The sequence below is a fragment of the Salarias fasciatus genome, chromosome 9, assembly GCF_902148845.1.
Source record: "Salarias fasciatus chromosome 9, fSalaFa1.1, whole genome shotgun sequence".
NCBI classification, from domain to species: domain Eukaryota; kingdom Metazoa; phylum Chordata; class Actinopteri; order Blenniiformes; family Blenniidae; genus Salarias; species Salarias fasciatus.
The window spans coordinates 12694469-12715460 of record NC_043753.1 but is presented as its reverse complement, the minus strand read 5'-3'; the positions used below and the strand labels follow the sequence as shown (position 1 = coordinate 12715460).

The following is a 20992-nucleotide window of genomic DNA, read 5'->3' as shown; positions in this document are numbered from 1 at the left end:
CACCCCGCCCAAGACGCCCGGGCACACGGTCTCTGATGAGACGGTACACGAGAAACACCCCCAAAGGCTTTGGACATACGTGCATGCACCAACGGTCTCACCTGACTCGCATACGTGCACAAGCAGCTCATTTGCAAATACAGCCAGCTGCTGTGGATTTACCCGCCTCTTGTGTGCCGCTGATTGTTTTTCCTCTTAATCACAAATTTGCATTCCGCTCCTTGAAACCCCGTCTTGCAGTTTTTAAATGCGGGTGTGATCAAGGGGGGAAGCAGGAGGAAAAAGGAAGCCAAAAAAAAACAATAAAAATGACATGAAATTATATCAAAATTAGAAAATTTGAGGAAAACATGCATATTTTAACCTTTCATCTCTCACTGTATCTTAATCCGACAATTTCCTCCACTCCTCTGCCTCTCTTACAGCCCTTTCCTCTAATACCCTCATATTTCCACACCTCTTAGTACACGAGTGAAAAAAGAAGGAAACACTTTATTTGGACTGTAACGGATGTACTGTTTAAACCAAACTGGAACAACAAATTCATAAAAAGACTCAAAAACAGACATCCGCTCAGCGGAGACTCCTCCAAAGTCCCCTGTTCCCTCTCAGTCGTTCATTCATTCATTCATTCACTTTTCCCTTCACATCTGTCTCCTTCAGCGCTCCTCCAGCCCCATTCATCCCCCGTCGTCGCTCACCCGCCACCCCATCCACATAACGCCCGTTCAAAAGCAGCTTTCTCCTCACTTCGGCGTCCTCCAATCAACTAGTTCACAGACGCCCTCGTATGTCTCGTCCCCATTCATTCCTCCGCCGCTCCACTAATCTCCCTCGGCGCCGCCGCGGGTGTGTTACATGTGAACGAGAGTGAAGAGAAGGAACACTAACCTGCCCTTCTGGCACGCGGCGCAGAGCCAGGCTTTGTCCCTCTTGCTGTAGGTGCAGCAGGTCTTGCAGACGTTGTACTGGCAGTCCAGGCACTGGCGCTTGGGGTTGAGCAGGAAGGTGAAGGGCGCGCAGCAGCGGATGCAGCAGTGCTCGTTGAAGCGGTGCTGCTTGGAGAGGATGGAGCATCTGCTACCTTCCTCCGCCAGCTCCTGCTTCATCTCACTGAGAGCGAGCGAGCGAGCGAGTGAGCGAGAGAGAGAGAGAGAGAGAGGATTGAATGGGGGAGGAAGAGAAAGAGAGAGGGAGACGGGGGAGGGGGAGAGAGAGAGAGAGAGAGTGAGCGTCTGGTCGAGAGGTAGGACACAAAAACAGCAAAGGAGACAGCGCAGAATAACTGGAGAGGATGGGGGTAAATTAAAATTTTAAAAGGGAAGTGGAGTATTAAAAAATGATGGAGAGAAGGGGGCAAAAGAGGGTCACGGGGGTAAAAACAGCTCCAGTGTACCCTTCTCTCTCTCTCTCTCTCCCCCTCTCTTTCTCTTACACTGATTCTGTGGAATTACAATGATGGCTGACATTTCAATTTGCTTGGACCCATCATGCCTCGTTTGGCCAGATCAGTCAAAAATACAGCTGAGGAGAGCTCGCCGTGCGGGTACGCTCCCGCCGACACGGCAACACTCGGTTAATTATTAAATAATGAGGTTAAAAATCCTGACAATGAACTGGGGTAGACGGGGACCACAGTCGAGGGTCATGTGCTGGAGGCTTTCGATTCGCATGAACAAGTGTGACAAAAAAACACTGCAATACTGAAAACTGGAAAGCTGTTTGGGCACATTCCTGCAGTGTGCATAACTTCACACCATCTCACTTTTAGTTTCACTTAATTAAACTCGACAAGAGTGAATCAATTCAATTCAAAGTCTGCTCTAAAAAAAAAAAAATAAAATAAAAAAAAAATGATCGAGATCGACAGCATAAAACAGGCTGTTAATCAGTGTTTTAACCAGCAAAGCGGCTTTACCATCCGAAGCCTCAACTGTTCACATAAATTATGTACATGTTTTTTTTTTTTCCTCGGTGGGATTTGTGCTGACTGAGCAATGCGCCACGAGCAGAGGCTACAATAAATTATGTAATGTTTTGCATTTATATCATAAACCTATCACCATCGGCGCACTTGGCACCTGTGGCCGTTGTGTTTTAAAACAATACACGGCGAAGAACGGAGGGCCTAAATAGCACATCCAACCGTGTTTACACCGTCAGCCATCGGTTGTCATTAGGCGTGAATGGAAGCAGAGATGCGGAGATTAGGATGTGGCTGCGAGCAAGGTGTGAAAGTGAGCTCAGCTCAAATGGGCAGCGAGTGAATTATTTAAGATGCTTTTCGGTACAATACACAGGCCAGGCGTTCGCCGATACTGCAAACAAGTAGAGCGCATGCCATTTCTGAGCAAAAAAACAAACACAGCAATGTATTTTGAAGAAGAAGAAGAAGAAGAAGAAAAAAAGGTTCCAATATATTCACTTTTAAAGCAAAATCCACAGGGAAGACGAAGGTCTTTGTGTTTCCAGTGAAGCCTTCAAGCATTATATTTACTGGAAGCTCAACAGACATGCAACAGATTGAAAAATATGTACTCCCAAATGCACCGAAGCCATCAAGTTATACAAGGAAAAAAATAAGTATGTAGCAAATGCTGAATGCAGCATATTGTAAATTTCCTGTGTGGAATGTGCGAGCAGTGGGGGCCATGCAATCTCCGGCTTCCCTAAGTTATTAACGTTGTTCCTGAAGCAGATCCTCTGCTGCCTCGCTGATTGCTTTTCATATGCATCATTAAACGGAGAATATTAACAAGACGAACAAACCATTTCATATAGTGTGTCATACGAGAGTGGGTGTAGGGGTGGGTGGGAGGGTTTAAGGGCCAAGGCGTATAGATACTGACATAAACACAGCGGGTTGAGCAGAGGAGCTCTTTTATATTCTGCACACACACGTACACACTCAAGGTCGTAACTGCTGGGAAATGACGGCCAGAGTCAAATCAAAACATTTACATGAAGTTTATCCACAACATTTCGAGAGGCTTTAATGAGAGCTGAAATATCTGTTTCAAAAAGGAAAAAAAAACTCTACTGAGGTTGTGGTAATTGAATGACTTCCTGTGAGCCAACGTAGCTACACTGAGACTCATTCTCAGGCTTTAAAGCGATACTTCAACATTTTGGCAAATTGGCCCATTTAGCGCAATTCATTAGTCATTTCGAACAGTATACTTACTTTTTTTTGTGAGGGCGAGCTGTTGTTTATTCAGAGGTGAGTCGGGGAAGGTTTTCGGGACGGACACAATGGAAGTGGACGGTATTTTGGTTCCCCCTCGTCAAACTCATCAAATACACAATCCAACAACCCCAAAACACATTGGTGGGCAAATTATAATCCGCACATTCACTACGCTGTGAAATATTAATGCAAAATTACCACATTGAGTTGTTTATGCGAAGATTTCTAAGACGGAACTACTTGTCTGGGCGTAGTGATTTCAAAAGAAAAAGTAGTTCCCAGTATTTGCTTCAGTGTCGTAACGCCACAATATTATTTGTAGGTGTTCCACAGCGTAGTGAATGTGTGGATTATAACGTGTCCACCAAAGTGTTTTGGGGTTGTTGGATTGTGTATTTGATGAGTTTGACGAGGGGGAACCAAAATACCGTCCACTTCCATTGTGTCCGTCCCGAAAACCTTCCCCGACTCACCTCTGAATAAACAACAGCTCGCCCTCACAAAAAAAAGTAAGTATACTGTTCGAAATGACTAATGAATTGCGCTAAATGGGCCAATTTGCCAAAATGTTGAAGTATCGCTTTAAAGAGCAAGTTCAAGTCAGCCAAAATGCAAAGCGAATCCTAAAAAGCCATTAAAAATATAAAAATGATAGATTACATAAAAACATAATTAATTTTGAGTCATTTTGGTACCAACCATACATGTCTGTTGAATTGAATAGTTGAAGAAATGTGCTTTCCAAATGAAGCTGCCTTGCTTTTATCGCTTTACTAGTCCAGCCCACTCAAGGTCAGACTGGGCTGTGTGTTGCTTCCAAACTAAAATGAGTTTGTCCCCTCAGCGTGAGAACAACATCTGTTAAGATCCAGTAAATATCTCTCTCAGCGGAGGCTTTTCTTATTTCAGCACGACGATACTGGATCCAACACGGACTGAGAGTCCAGGTGACGCAGGCAGTTTGGGACTGCTGAGCAGCTGAAATCCTTCATCAGGTTCGGATGTGACTGCATTTCTTTCACAAATTGCAGGATGCTCATCGAAGTTGTATTTGGTCCAATCCCAACTATTTTTTTTAGATGTTTTTGCAGCAACATTTAAAATTAACTCATATTTTTCTGTGTTGCTTACGGCATCTGATATGATCGGATTTTGTTTTTTTAATACAGATTTTACACATCGCCTCTGCCTTTTTGGAATTGGGGCTTGCACACGCAGCCCGTATTTAAATTTCAATAACTCAGAAAGAAATTGCCTGGAAATCTGATAAAAAAAAAAAAAATCCATTCTGCCATTCTCTGTGATAGGAGTTTAATGAACATCCCCTGTTAGATGCAGATGAACTCAGGCCGTTTAATTAAATGAGTGAGCAAATGCACACATATACCCAAAGTCAAGACTGGGGGGAGGGGGGTGAGTCGTCATGCCCGCCATCCCCTCACATTAAGCTCGCACCTCCGCTAATGAGACATGAAAACCTGAGCTGGCTGCAGAGCCATGGCTGCAGATACATCAGGGTCATCCGTGTGTCACTAAGGCCCAATTAGTTTAGGTTAGAAATAACACTCATTGGTTTTTATTAACAGAGGACCTCGCCGACTCTGGGGATGTTACCCAGCACCGAAGACCCAAGCAGAAAGAAAAAATATAGTGATTTTAGTAAGAGCATTTTCAAAAAAGCATTGATTAGTATCATCAAATGAAAAAAAAAAAAAAAAAAAAAAAAAAAAAAAAGATGTTTGTTATAGTAAAGTGTGCAAACTGTTCAGAAAAACTAAAAAACACAGCAGGTCGTAGTCTAATTTGTTAGTGATAAGTATGTCAGATGGTTAAAAGGTTTCATTTTATTGTAGTTTGCTCATCATCGAATGTGTTTTCAGTTCGACTGAACGGCTATTACGGAGCATTAAGCACATTTTATGTATTTTGGCTCACTGATGCAATTTCAAGAGATGAAGTGTGAAGACAAGTGATAATCCAGCACTGACAGCTGCTTATATCAAATCACCAAATTACTGAAGATACTTCTATCATGTACATTTGAACCTTTTATTAGGCCAGCGACCATATTTGGTTATTTCTGCATTTCTTCTCGTTTCTTTAACACTAATACTTGAAACATTGATGACGATCATTAGAAACAGGGAAATTCTTTTTTCAACAGCTCACGTTTAAAGCAGACTGGCTCACAAACAAGATTAAAGATATAATAAATGTGTGCACCAGTCAGCGCAGCCTTCACCAAACATGCTCTCCAAACTGGACTCTGCCTGATTTCCTCTGAAAGCTCCTGTGAATTTTGCCTCCTGTAAGAAAAGGACCAAGGAAGGCTTCTGGAAGCAGAGTGGAAAAAAATGAAAAATAACCTTAACAGGAACAGAGGTGAAGAAAAGAAATGACAAGCATGAAAAGAATGTCCAAGTATCAGAAGTTTCCACAGTTTCCTTGCTTCCAAACAATTCTTTTCATTCCTTTCCATGGCGGCTGCCATGAAAGGAGCTCAATCCGTCGAAGTTGGTTGGTTGGTTGTTTGGACTTTATCAGTGAAGCTATTAGTCTTTAGAATTGAAATGAGCTTCAGTTTTGATCAAAATGACTTTATCTTCTGTTAACTTGTGAACCCATATTCAGTACAGTTGCCTGTTTCTGCGATAACACACACTCTCTTATAGAAACCCAATGTTTCCAGTTCAGAAAGTGAAAATCTAGGCATGGCCAAATATGTGTCATTCTGGGAAGCATATTGCTTTTCAACATATGTGTTTACTCACTACAACTTTAAAGTACTAAACTATCTTTTATAACACATTCAATGAACGTTAAGCTCTTTAAGCTGGTTGGTATTTACATTTAGTAGTGGAGAAATAAAGTTTACTGCGTCCACATGGGCTCAGCTTCTGTTTTCATAAGCTAATGGAGTCCCATTTAATACGTATACATAAAAATAATTGTAAAACAGTACCGTTAAAGTTCTTCATGCTAATACACAAAGTAAAGCGGCAGATGTTAATTCATTTAGAAATTCATACATGCACCCCAGCTAACACAGAGTTCTGGCTCTGAGCAAACTTCCCATCAAAAGATCCATATTTATAAGTCATAATAACTCATTACCATTCACTTTTTTGTTTTTCCAGTCGAGGCTAAATGACACATTACTATTCAACAAGGTCAGTGACTCATTTTAATAAATCTTGTTCAAAACATGCATCGCAGCACAGCCTTAAAGTTTCAACTCATGTTAACGAGTTATTTCAGTTATTTCAGATTGTCAGAGTGAATCTAAGAGTGCTAGTTGTCTCTGACTGACCGGAATTATTGGACGTGTGTGTGTGTGTGTGTGTGTGTGTGTGTGTGTGTGTGTGTGTATACCTCTGAGCTGGAGGTATGAATATACGGGCCCGTTTTAGTGATCTGGGGCTGAATATCGGTTCACAGTGTTTAAAATGTGAGCAGCCAAACTCTTGAAATTAAAACTATTGATTATGCAAACAAGCCAGTGTGCACGGTGGGCATCCTGTGGGTTTGTGCACGCACGCACAGGTTCAATTCTTAATTCGAATCAGGTTCAATTCTTAATTCGAATCAGGACCAGGGTGATGGTATGTAAATCGAATGAAACGCGGGGTATCTCTGACAGACTGTCACTCCGGGCAAATATTGTTATTGCTGAATATCTATTAACTTGGTTCTCTCTCATCTCTCGCTTTCATTTTCCATCATGTCTGCCCTGCTTACCCTTCTCACTCACTCTCCTCCTGTCTGCTACACGTCTATTAACAGCTATTTTCCCCTCGTTTCTTTGCATTTCACCATCCATCTCTCTGCCTCTCTCTCGCGGCTGACTAACAGGCCGGCTTGGGTTTAAGTTTGTGGATGGAGTTGAATTATGTTATGGCCTGATTTGTAATCTAGATAATGGTGTTTTGCAGCCTGGCCTGGAAACAAAAACAATTGCAGTTTTTCCAAATGATGTATCGTCGTCTCGGCGGCCGTTTCCCCCCGCTCAGCGTGGTGCTGGAGGGTTATAACTCTCAGAAGTGAAGCCCTGACGACCAACAAGCGACTGGAAGTCCTCCAGAGGAATCATGAAGTGCAAATGCAACACCGGTTTAGAAAATGCAACTGCATGCAAAATGGTCTTGCTGTTAATACAATCAAAGCTCTGCAGGATAGGAGTGTACCGGTACTTTACTCAGCAAAGCAGAGGTATAAAAAGTATTGATTATCTGCATCTCACATGTGAAATAAGTCAAATATTACAGTCGAAATGCAATTTTTGTAAGTCTTCTCTTCAGATTTAAAGAAAGAATATGAGATGTGAGACTGTTTTTTCTCTTTTTTACACAATCTTGCCACATGTTGACATCATATTGTTGCAGATTGAAAAAAACAAGCTAACCCACGCCTGAAGAGCGGGAATCGAATTAGGTTGGCGTATTTCAAATCCTCCTTTTGAGCTCTTTCCTCCCGAGCCGTCAGAGTTTGCAAATGTTTTCATTATTTTCAAACAGAATAAAAATCATAATTTGGGGGGAAATATTTCACAAAGTGTGCTCGAGTGTGAAAGCTGTTATTTGTGCAGGTGTTGGAGAGTTTCAGACTAAATCCAATAAAATCATTTCCAACCTAATTTGGCATTTCTGTCCTGCAACTCCTCATTCATCAGCCAACATTTACACAGATGCCAATACATCTGTGAAAAGCTCACGGACTGATGTGGCCAATTTATTAGTCCTGCTCTAGCAGTCCGTTCCATAAATTATAAAGTAACAAATTAATCCAACAAACTGTCCAGTAAGCGTTGGTGCATTTCACTGCAAACCAAAGAGGGTGGCCTGTGTAACTCAGCTTCCTCCAGGAGTTTAACTGCTATATAAGCTGTTAAATTCAGGAGCGCAGAAAGATGAACTTGAAAAATTAAAAAGGCGTTTGAGTATTTTCATGTAAAATTCAAAGACACTGACACTCCAGTCAGTTTACATATCACACATATCTTAAAAATATCCTATCGGGGCTATTCAGCAACATTCACAAGTCATAAGAGATTACTGAGTGTCAGGATGACATATTTAACAGAAAGAAAAAACAACATTAAATATTCATTCTAAATCAAATTCACATCTAAAGTGAAACTTGCTGTTTTCCTTCAAGGGCTTCAATGTACCAGAATGCATCTGTCATTTAGGGACATGCATGGATCTATGAACCAGAGCAGATACAGACACAAAAACATGTAATCTGCTGGAGCAGAGCATACCTGCAATGTCTGGTCTGCACATTCAAGCGTCTGCTGAAAGGTTTCTAATCACTTAAGAGGATTAAAGGTGTTTCCTCTGGATAGTGATTAAAAGTGGGTCACCAAAAGGCCAGAAAAGTACACTAAATAAATATATTTTATGTTCAAGCTCTGATGCTGCACACCAGAATTCCTTTATTTTAACATTAAAGTGCACTGTTGTCATTGGCTGTGCAGCCTCCTAAATTCACTATTAAGTTACTGTACTATGATATAAGTTGATATTTATTTATCAGCTTGTAGCTGTTAGACCTGATACTCTTATTCTTCCAATTAGTTTGTTATCCATCAATTATGTGAAATACGTTACCAAATAATCTCCATAAAAACCATATAATTCTGCTCTCTCTCTGCATTCGGTTCAGAAATGTTTCCCATAAAATACAACTTTCCCATGAAATACTACTTCCATTTAGTCTTCCTTTCTCCTCATTGATTCTTAAAAAAAGTCAAGAAAAGTGGAATACTACTAAAACCCATTCTGGCATGTAGGTACACAAATCCTCCAGACCGTTGTGACGTCGGTCCTGAATGCATTTCCTTACTGCAGGATGTCTTAGTGATGGAATTATCTCTGTAGTAATGTGAACACATGGTCAGTGCTGCGGAGGACAGTGGAGAAAACGGGCAGAAAACACACCGCCGAGCCTTTGATCTGCCTGCTGCAGAGGAAAACCCACAAAACCAGCTTCCACTGTTCCCCGGAGCGGCGGTGAGTCACAGAGCCCTGAAGCACAGGGATGTGGCCGCACTCCCGGCAGACAAGAGCAGCTGCGTGAGCGCATTATGTCTCCGTGTGCGTGCGTTTATTGATCTACGGGTATACAATAGCTAAATGTGCTTGGTAATTGTGAACTGATTGGCTTTCTGAGTGTTTAAGAAATCTTTAATTGAAAGTGAGCGTTTTCAAATGTGAGGATTTTGCTTTCTTGTTTCTGTTTGTGTCTCTTGTGTGTGAGAGCAGGACCGGATTCCCTTTTCAACCAAAGACTAAGATCCTATAATATTCAGCACTGCACCAGAATTTAAAAGAAATGAAATAAAAAAGTATCTACGTCATTGTTATTTCTACACACGAAGCCTTTATTAAACCTGTGTAATCTGCTGTTCATCAAGTTTTTTCTCTGCACTTATTCAGGCTGTAGTTCCATATTAAAAGTCTATTTCTTTGTACATCCTATGTAGATTAAAGCATGAGGAACTTATATCTGCTCAAGAGTGGGAAGAGTATCGAGATCACAGCAACGTTTGTCTCACTTGAAGAGCTAAATTTGCATTTAAACCCTGACAGGGTGAAGCGGAGTTCCACAGTTTATCAATAAATCCTCCATGTGAGAGCAGACAGAACCGACACTCATCCCTCATTCTCCTCTGCAATGCGGTGTCAGACCGGTACGTAGAAGGTAGGTTTTTACGTCACTCAAGTTTTGGTTTGACTCATGTACAGGTGTTTAAAAAAAACATTCATGTAATAACTTTGGTTATTCTGAATCTGATGAATCCAAACAGGTAAAAAACTGACATAAAATTGAAGTTATGGATCGAGAGTAGATCTCTTCACCATCATGATATTGATAGCTACAGAAGCTGAAGTAGAAGACTTTCTTGCCTGTGATACACTCTTCACACCTCATAATACCATCACATTTAGCTACATGAGAGTGAGTCATGAGGAAAACAAAAATCTTTTTGCTGACTTATTTAAACGAGCAACACAGTGACTTTCTTTCAAACTGTGCCTTCTCTTGAGGGCGATGTACTGAAATAATATCAATAGATTCACAATCATTCACTGGGATTGTATATTCATGGTCTGCAGAGATATTAGACTCAGGTACAAATTTCAACCTTGCGGTAATCCAAAGCAGAAAGCCAAAAACCAGGGGAATTAATTTTTTCTTTAACATGATGAAACTCTGCTGAAAATATTCAAACCTTACATTGAGGAGCAAGTGACAGATTTCAGCCTAAACCAAAGTGGCAGATGGTCAGATTTGTTTTGCTCTCCCTGGAGTCATTCCACTCGCATAATTTAAACATGGCTGTCAAAACTTCTACCTTCTGATCCGGGAAATATTATTCATATATTTTGCTGGGGGACAAAGTTTGAAACATTTGGATTTTGTTAAGGAATGTGTCTAATTTATACAGCATGCATTAATAATCATGTTCATTTTTCTGTGGTGGCCTTGGCGCGCTTTATCCATCTGCTGCATAAATAAAGAGATACTGCAGGCTCTCTTTTTGCGCCCATCTCTTTCTCGCTCTTCCACAGTGTGTGGTAAAGTGAAGAGTGGTGCTTTTTAATGTGCAATATGTCTTCTCCTTCTTTTAGACTACCGATCATTCTGTAAACAACGCACAAGGAGCTCAAGGTGACGACCGCAGGGATGATGGTGGAGCTGCAGCTGCTGCTGCGCTCCCAAAGACTCCCATTCATTCTCATTTAAAATTAATCAGGGTGGTTAACGTGCGCACACACACGATCACACACCGCAATAGTCTGTGCGTGCGTGTGTGGTTTATAATCACTATATTCTTTGCTTTTCATGCCGTATGTATAAGCGCCACAACAACTGTGGGTGCATAATAGATGGAGTTCAAGCACAGACTCCAATAGAATGTGAGTGAACCTTCTCTTAGCGGCTTATTCTTCTGAAGCTGAATAAACATTCAGCCCAAGGACGTTTTGAACACACGCTCAACGCCATGGCCACCGTTTCTGAGAAGATCATTTGCAGCAGCTGCAACTGTTCCACGTAATGTTTTCATGTTTCTCAGGTGCTGTACAAGAACACAGGGAGTTCAGATTCCTGCCTCTTCTGGCAGTTTGTTGGTAACACACACCACCTCCTCAGATGTCCGCTGCCCTTTGTGCACCACGGTAATTTCAGCCTTTATTGCTCAGCATTTATGAGCGCCAACTCTGACATAATCCGCTCAATTTCAGGGTGTCTACACGCTTGGCAGGTTTGGTTCGATTGCAACGATCGCCCTGTCAGTGTGGTTCGTCTGTGGAAGTGTGAAGGCTGCCGTCCAAACATGTGCTGGGGTTTGATTGAACCATGATTCCAACATGGACCCAGGCATACAGAAAGACCACAGGATATGACAGAAGGTAGAATAACAGCACCTCTGTAGCAGATCTGTACTGGCATTTTCAACCAAGCAATCCGTGCTTTGACTTCTTCATTGTGGTTAGGACTGTTCTCATAACAACAACGTCCCTGGGTTGAATTGGACGGTCTCTTCTGTGTTGAGTTTGCATGTTATCCTCCTGTATGCTTCAGGGACTCTGGCTTCGTCCCACACTCCAAACATGCATGAATCTGAGTCTAACTGGAGACTGTAACCTGCCTCGAGGAGAGATTGGAAGTCTATGCGAGTGGCTCGGTTTGTCCCGTGATGGATTGTTGCAAGGTCTCGGGTGTACGCTGCCTTCTCCAGTAGCCGGCTATGACCAGCTCCAGTAGTACTGAAGATCCAGAGATCAAGGATGGTTTGTTCTTTATGCATAAAAACAGAAACGTTGTGAAAAATTTAGCAATTTGTGTTGTGACATATGCATCGAGAAAGGAGTCATCTGAAAATACTTTGCTTTAACTGGCTATACTTTTGCATATGAGGGGTTTGATTGGTGGACAAAACACAGGAAATGGTCACTAAACTTCAAATCAAAATAGCATGATTTGATGTCTTTAACAGACTCAAAACATTTAAAACACTAGTGTCAATGCGGACATGGTGATCAAAAAGCCAACCTACCAGCACCAAGAAACATCCATCAGCTATTGCTTTTCGCTTGTAATCAATAGTGTTGCACATACACACCCATGCACAGGCGCAAATGCTCCCAGGATCAAAGCCCACTTCAATATCTTATGGCAGGCTGTGCACAGACCCTACACACGACTATAAATCACCTTCTCGCACCCTAAAGGAAAGTTCTTACTCCAGAACTTCAGAGCGGATGAGCCCAACCTTCTGCTGCTGCAGCTTGGTTTTCCCACAGGAGCTTATTTTGAAAGCATCACGATGCACAACACAAGGACCAGCTCCATTTTCTTTCCCACACACATCACTTCAACCCCAGAGGCTTTTCCAGCCCGTTGAGCAAAGAGGCATGTTGGTAAACACCGTGAGGAAGATGACACATATGCAGGCACGCAAGCATAAATGGATGTAACACTGACATGCATGTGAAAGACACATGGGGATGTAGGGAAGACTACTCAGTGACTGATTCTGTCACTATAGGGACACTGTGTAAAGGAGTCCAGTTAAATACCATGCTGAATGTACAAAAAGAAGAAAATAAGTCTTACATGAGCACATCAAACAATTATATGCATCAGTGGTTTGATATATTTTAACTACAGTCATCAATGTCACTTACAACATCCATTTAACTAATTGCCCTGACTGGAAAACTTTGCAAACAATCTTTTCTGACAGGTGGTGCGTTCAATTTGCAGGAATGTACATATTCCTGCAAGCTATAATCGACTGCATTAGTATAATCTGATTGTCTTTCCATTTCAAGTTGGCACGCCAACACACTCAGTGTTCAAAGTTACTGCAAATACAGATTAATGGCTGTATTGAAGCACATACATATATTGGGAGTGTTAATATTGACGCGGCCAAACGCCTTTTAAATGTTAATTTTCCTCGCAGCTTTGCAGCAATGCCAGAGCAATTATGAAAGGCTATATGCAGAGGAAGAATCAATTACACAGATTGTCCAGGCAGATTATCAGGCTGCCAAAGCTCTGAGATCCTTCTCATAATTAACTCTTTCCTGTCAATCTCTCCCTATTTTTTGCTCCCATAATTTCCAACGTTTACAGTTCAAAGGTTACATTTCTGTGCTTGATTTTTTCATGTCTTCCAGTTTCCTTCTAAGAACTTTATGACGCTGTAAGTGTCTGCCCTATATTGCAGTCGAGGTTTACTTCAAACCCTCGTTCTATACGTCAGCACTCTCCAACATCTTTATCTCTCCTCTTCCCACCGTGTCCGCCCCCATGTATAAACCCATGGATGAAATGAAGCCTGTGAGCTACGAGGAAGACTTCTCTCTGAACTAACTTTGGCTGGTGACGATTATCCAACAGGCCAATAATGAGCCCTCACTTTGGGAAACAATCCAAGTCAAATGTGTGCTCGGCTGATAACGTTTCCAATCAGAACACTCTGCCCGCATGCAGGAAAATGAGGGACAGATAAAGAGCGAGAAGCCGCACATTATTTTCCTCCCACTTCTCCAGTAGCGCAGACTCAGCAAGGTGCAGAGATAATGTGGAGGTGGGGGAATTCAGTTTTGGCCTCTGGTAATATTGTTTTGATCCTCCAATTTCACAGCATTGACAGATTGAGCTCAAAGGAAGCTATACCTATTTAATTTGACCCACACCTGCTCTGGTACAGGAATGAAAAAAAAGTATGGAAGAATTCATTTCCACAAAAAGGAAACTGAAGCAAAGCAGATTTTCTGGGATCCAGCAATGTAGGTGTGCTAAACAGGGCTGCATCGATCCATCTATCGCAGCACATTTTCACTTTTAAGCAGTACAAAAGTGCTTTGCATTATCATTCATAGTCACTCGGTCACACACACACATTCACACACCGATGGAGATACTCGGCTTCGGTGTCATGCCCAAGGGCACTTTGATACAGGGGCATGTCGCGCTGGGAAATGAACCACCAATAGCAAGATCAGAGAAGAGGCCAGTCTTCCAGCTGAGCCTCGACCCCTCAGTGAAAAAAGTGGAAACCAAAACTGAAAAAAGTGATGGCTGACTACAGGATTTCACACTATAATGTTGCTTCATGCAATTTTGAATTGAGAATAATTCATCAAAATGTCCAATAAACACTTATGCAATTGATAGATTTCACCAAAGCAAGATATAAAATACTCCAGATTTGCATTTTTTTGTTGAATCTGTCACTTCCTGTACCTGTTTCAAATGAAAAGTCCCTTTAAGCTGAACACAACCGAGACGAAATGTGTGCAATATCAATAAAATGACAACCTGGATGACTGAATAAACCCACGAGAGGCCGGCGCTCCAACCTCCTTCAATCTGTACCCCTCATCCCAGAACGGACTGAAGCAAACACTTCAATATGAGCTCCATCACGTCACCTCTTTTTACCACTTCATCACATATATCCCAGAGCAGCAGCAGCGGCCATTACAAGTCACTACAGCAGGGCCAGATTGTTGTTTCACTGCTGAATAATCTCTATTCGTGCAGAAAAATCAAACCTTACCTGCCAATTTTGCCGCATGATTGTCAACCACACCAGGAGATGCCAAGTGAAGAGGAAATAAAAAAAAAGGAAAGGGGGCTGTGAGGAGATATCCAACATCAGTGGCTCAATCAGGAGGGAATAGACTGTTTGCAATGAAGAGGAGAGCCAATCTGCTGTGAGACAGCCACATGAGAGCAGTCACAGCTTGCAATGTGTTACAAATATGCTTCAGCATGTTTTATATAAAGTGCGGCAGCATTCACAGGAATACATGTCATTCATCAGACTGCCATCTCCATGTTGGTTTATGTGCCGTTTATTTAATTCATTGCACATTTATTATATTGTGGCCAACAAATGAAAACGTAATGAATTTAGAAAACAGTACAATTTTTTATAATTACAGGAAGGCTTTGATGCGTTATTTTGGGATTGGGGGGGATAATTGCAGCCAATATCAAGCTTCCCAATATCCTGCCTAATGATGTTTTAGCTGTGGTCCACCAGTGCTGCCTGTGAGAAGATGTGTTTCTGTATATTAAGAGGAGATCTGGGATAGCCGCCAGGGAACGAGGGGCTATTTCTGTGGCAACAAAGACGCAGCGCTACAGAAGAGCATCGTTCACTGAATTCCCCTGTGATGAAAAGAGAACTGCATGCAGGGAAAATAAAGAGGAATGAGCAAAAAAAGAGAGACAGACAGAGAGGAATAATTAGAGCTGAACCAAGCAGAAGACAAGAGGGAGATATTTTCAGGACCTGCCAGTTCAATTACAAGCGAGGGGAGTTTGGCTCTGACATAATGGGGACCCCGGACTCTCCCACTGGCCTGGGCCCCAAATCCCTGTTCCATTCTGAGGTAGCCTGCCTGGCAGCCACCGCCTGCCTCCTGGACCTCAGAGCCTGTATGCGCTTGTATTACTCAAGGTCCTTTAACAGCGCCACACTGTGGACATGCTTCTGAGGACAAACAGCTAAAGCGTGTGTTTGTGTGTACAAATAAGACAGAATATAGTCTGTGTGGATCCATGGCCGATTTGACACTTGTCATGTTACATCACACACAAACACACAAGTTAACACGCTCCCACTTGTCTTGAGCACACACATGCACACACTCACACGCACAGTCAAATCAATCTGTCACACATGGCCTCAGCACTCTTGGCAACTGCAAGAGGATTCATATTGACTTGCACACACACACACACACACACACACATACAGCTGCAGCATGACTGATGTTTTTGTGAGGCAACAGCAACCAGGGCTCATTTTCATGTCCAGAGAGAGCAGCTTTTGTCAGGGGTAATTTGGGGGAAAGACAAGGCAGAATGCAATATTGAGCACAGTAGACAAGGTATTGATTGCAGTCAGAGAAAGGGACGTATCTGCAGCTTCACGGCGCTCTTGAGTGGAGGGATAAAAATGGCCGCTAATGGCAAAATGCAGGGTGGCAGCACCTTTTATCAGCACTGAAAGCATTTTGCGTAAGTCGCTCAAATCAAGTGTAAATCCAACAATGATACCTTTGTCAATAAGTGACTTAAATGAAGAACATCAAACAAAAGGGTAATTATATCTCTTACCTCACAGCAACAATAATACCTGATTTGAGTTCAAGTCTGTGGGCCTTTCTGTGTGTCTGCATGTAATCTTCCATGTGGTTTGTTCCTAGTGTCTAAAAACATTTGGAAAAATATTGATGCAGATTGTTCATAGTTATGAATGACAGTGTGTCTGCCTGTCTTTCTCACCGTTTGTCCTGTGATGGATCTGAAATCTGTCCGAGGTGTAGCCTGCCTTCCTGCACAATCAGCTGGGATCCGCTCCAGCAGCCCATGAAGCCCAATTCAATATCGCAGGATAGGTGATGGATGGATGGACAAACAAAAGCCAAAAATGAACAAGATGCTAATGGGTGAGCGCTTGTCTCTCTCTGTTTGCTAACAGCTCAGTGATCACAGACCAACAAGGCTAATGCACTTCCCACAGCTGATAGACATGCATATTGGATTTATGATAATGCAGTGCGCACGGCAAATCAATAAAGCTAACCTGATAGTGACACCAGTGCTTTCATTTGCATGCAACATAAAACCTGCGTTTGTCCATTTACACCTGGAATAGATGGGAGAGCAACAAGCCATCTGAAAAAAAGGTTTTCCCTCAAATCTATTTGGAGAAAAATAAAATAAAAACAGCACTTGGATGTGTATATACATACAACATACATGACAGTCCTTATTAATATGTGGTTATGAGGTTAAATTAGCTCTTTATAAAGTGAATTGTCTCCTCACATCACTTTTTTTCCACTGAAATGGCTTTACCCTTGTAAGAAAGCTGGAGTTTAATGGTTGCTATGAGCCACAGATCCATTGCTCATGTTCTAAAGTGTCCTCAGATAACCTGCAAGCACTACTCATAAATACACTTACCTCAGACTAAACATTTCCAAACACACACCATACACGCTGTATTTATGATATCTGGATTGAGCGAGAGGTTCAAAGCATGCTGCGATTTCATCCATTCATGCCGTACACGTTCATTTACAGAGTGGTTATTGCTTCCTGAGGCACTATCGCCACTGAAAGGGCTATTTTCTTCATCTCAGATGGAGGAGTGCAGGCAGACCCCTGTCTGTAATCTTGCACTTACACAAAACGTGTAACATAAGAGCCCTCATGTTCAAACGAATGAAAAACACGCTCACGTCATCCACCGCAAATATTCTGCCGCAGACAGTCACATAAGTCAGACGGCCGGGATTTAGAAAGAAGGAAGAAGGGTGTGAACGCGAAAAGCTTTACAGACAAAAATGCCCTTGCTTTGGTCACCTTGGGGTTTCTTGAAGCGGTTTGGGTAAGAGGGAGAGAGAGAACGAGAGAGAAACTGAGTGCTTGAAAGGGATTTATCTCAGCTGAACAGGTATAGCTCAGCCAGAGGTTGGATGTCCAGGACTACTGGGGGATTAGCGCAACATGAAAGGACACTCGGACGTGTTTTTGCTCCAGCAGCTGCAGCATTAACCACCCGTCTTTTGACCAAAAAATGAACCAATATCACAATGAAACACAGCCAGGACAACACAAATATAGAAAGAGTTGTCACGTGCCTTCTACAGCATCCAGTGAGGACATCATAGAGGTTGGTCAGGTCACACAATAACGCAGCTGCAGGCGACGGTGTAATCACACTGCATTTATCACGAGGTAACAATGAGTCAATCATTACAGAAAAGTCCAGTCAGAAACCTATTTCTCATTTCATTCAGCTGCAGAGCCAGGCTGCCTATGCAACACTCATGATGCTGAAATAACAGTGTTTATGTTGGCATTTGTCTTATATTAGTAAAGAGACAATTAAATCTAGGTTAGCAGAGAGGAAACAGTCCACTTTTATCTTCCATTTATGTTTTACTCTTTACTCTGTGTCATTTGCTGGGCTGTGTGGGAATGTGTCAAACTGACTGTAAGACACTTGTATAAATCACTCCGACTGTGTTCATACGCTGAATATTGTGGATGCGGCTGAGGTGACTTTGAGTGAAGCCCTGACATTAGGGCGTCCCTGGTCAGCCATCTCTCCATAACTCAATGTAATAAAGTTTGGAGCCCAGGCCACAGCGATGACAGGGACTGACCCAGCCCTGACACCCCGTCCATTGCCCTGCATTCGTAATCTGAGTGTGGCTTGACATGGATAGTTTTTTGGCTTTAAGGAGTCCAATTCTACCTTGTAGGTGCCCTGGTCTGTCAGTGTGTTCGGACTGATTTAACAGGTGAAATCCATACTTGCACAGGTACGTAAGCTCTTCATTCACTCATAATTCCTGGTAAATTACATAATAATATGTCACTGCATCTGGTATTATTAAGTCAGATTACATATTTTCCCATAATTCAATGCAACGTCTCTTAAAATACAGCTAAATGAAACATCAGTGGAATATATCACAGCACAACAACTGCCCACTTCATCGTACCAAAGAATAATTACAACGTAATGTCTCTCTTTCATGCTCACTCACACTGTGTTTGCGCAGATATGGCACGTCTCTTCATCGCTCAGCTGAGAACCGGCACTGGCAGATCTAAGGCTTGGCAGACAGTCTGCTCTCGTATGCATGCAAGGGCACGTTGTGTGTTTACTTCACCACGCGCACGGGTGTCAACCTTCACAACCCCGACTCTCAACTGAACAGACAGCCTTGATGGCAGCCATTTATCTCCCCATCTGATTGCCGTCAGCCGTCTCATTCTGCCAAAGGAAAGGCGGGGCGGGGGGGGTATGCTTCATCCGAAAAGGGTAAAATGCCACAGATTGATTGCAAACTGTAACATAAACAGCTTTTTCTAAATCCTTCTTAAAAGTCAGAGCTAAAAAAAAAAAAAAAACAAGGTTGGAAGTTTATAAAGGAGGGAAAAAAACGATACCAAGGAGACACAAAACTAGCAGGTTGACTTGTTGGATGCGGATGGATCAACGTAACAGTAAAAGCGAACATTGATGAAACATACAGGGAGACAAAAAAAGATACGAAAAAAGAGAAGGTAGGTTGGAGACATATTCACTCTTCTACATCCATCTTGGCCTCGTTGCATTTCTCACTGATCAAACAATAGCTGTCTGGAACCAAATAAAGATGTCGCTGCTGTGGATGAAAGTTTCTCAGTTCTTTCACAGTATGAATAATCCTTCAGACTTGTGGTATTTTCATGTTCAATAGACGAAAAAGTAACGCCGTCTTGTCTGATTTGGATTTTATCCTCAGGTCCATCCAATATTTCTAAAGAAGGATGAATGGACTCAAGGATGCTTACTTTGAAAGGTGGGTCACCAACTACTTTGCTCTGAAAGAAGAAATGTAGGTTATTTGAAAAACACTTGACGGCAATACAGCTTTGAGAGAAAAGTGCTACCTTCTTAATTGCTGATTGGCATCTAAACATAAAAGCAGTAAAGATGTTTATGGACATAAACAATACATATTTTGGCACACAGACAATTTTTGCCTCAGTGTTTTTTCAATAGGCATTTAAATTCTAAATGGTTTGAAATCCAAATAAGCTTTCCCGGTGCATATATATTGTGAACAGATTTTAATGCTGAAAAACAGACATTTTCCAAGCACAAAGCTCAACAACAATGTTCTTCCAAGGAGTATTTTAGACAGCTAACATGGAAAGTAATAATTTCTGATAATCTTTGTACTTTGTAAATTCAAGGAGATTATTAAACAATTAGAGGCAAAGCCAAGAAAAGAATATTAAGCCAAGCTAAAGTCTTCAGCGTTAACCTGTGAAGCAGGTCAAACTTTCAAGGTGTGCACAAGAAGATGATGGCAACAAGAAAAACATAAACATCGATTCTGTTTGTGTTTGAGTTCACGTCAGCAGTTCTTACTGAAATTTCTCTCATAATTGATTGAAATATGGCCCCAAAATACTAGAGCAATGTAACTAAAGCAAAACCAGCATAACCAATGAATAAAAAGCAAATGTCAGGCAAAAGCACAAGGGGGGGGGGGGGGGGGGGGGGAACAAAATATATGCACACGTACAAAAAGTTGTTGACAGCTTTAGACAGCGTGTATCGGTTGTCGATTAAAATAATTCAGCTGTGTGTGAAGTTGACCTTCGGAAGAGGCAACAGAGCTCCTGTATATTCATTAAGATCCAGCCCCAAAGGAGAGAGGCGGCGGAAGACAACGGAGGCTGTAAACAGACAGTCGGCCTGTTTGTCTCGTGGCTGCGGTTGGTAATGTCATTAAACACTGTAACTTTGTTAGAAACTTGTGTGTTGCTTCCTAATTACTCCCTAGAGGAGCAAGAAATCAGCTACATATTCACAGACTTTAGACACTTTCTGGCCTCTCATCAAATATTCTCGAGGTGAAAAGAGTTCATATATATAGATGAGTTAAGGAGTAGAAAAAAAACGGAATACTACGTCATTAAATCGCAAAAACTTAAGCAAAAACTGCTCCTTCGTCTGACCTCTGTGTGAATGAGCGGTTACGAGTTCTCGGTGATAAATACAAAACACAATGGCACTACATCAGTGTGTGTGTGTAAGAGTGTGACTGTCTCACACTCGCCTTATATGCACATGACGAACTGCTCCCCCGAGTGTCTTGTAGATGTTAATGAGGATTAACCTGGCCAATATAGACAGAGATGTATTGAATTACCAGATCTTGCCAGAGGAAACGTCAAAATGAAGTGAAGAGATCA

At 42.0% G+C, this 20992-nt stretch overlaps 1 protein-coding gene across 2 annotated transcripts in view; it reads right to left on the bottom strand.

The window, feature by feature from the left end:
* Window positions 1-20992, bottom strand: part of myripb (myosin VIIA and Rab interacting protein b) — a 102297-nt gene that overhangs the window by 55346 nt on the left and 25959 nt on the right. For both annotated transcript variants that reach the window (XM_030100135.1, XM_030100136.1), the window contains exon 2: window positions 892-1113. In XM_030100135.1, the coding sequence (XP_029955995.1) occupies window positions 892-1113 (222 nt within the window). The remainder of the gene's footprint in view (window positions 1-891; window positions 1114-20992) is intronic.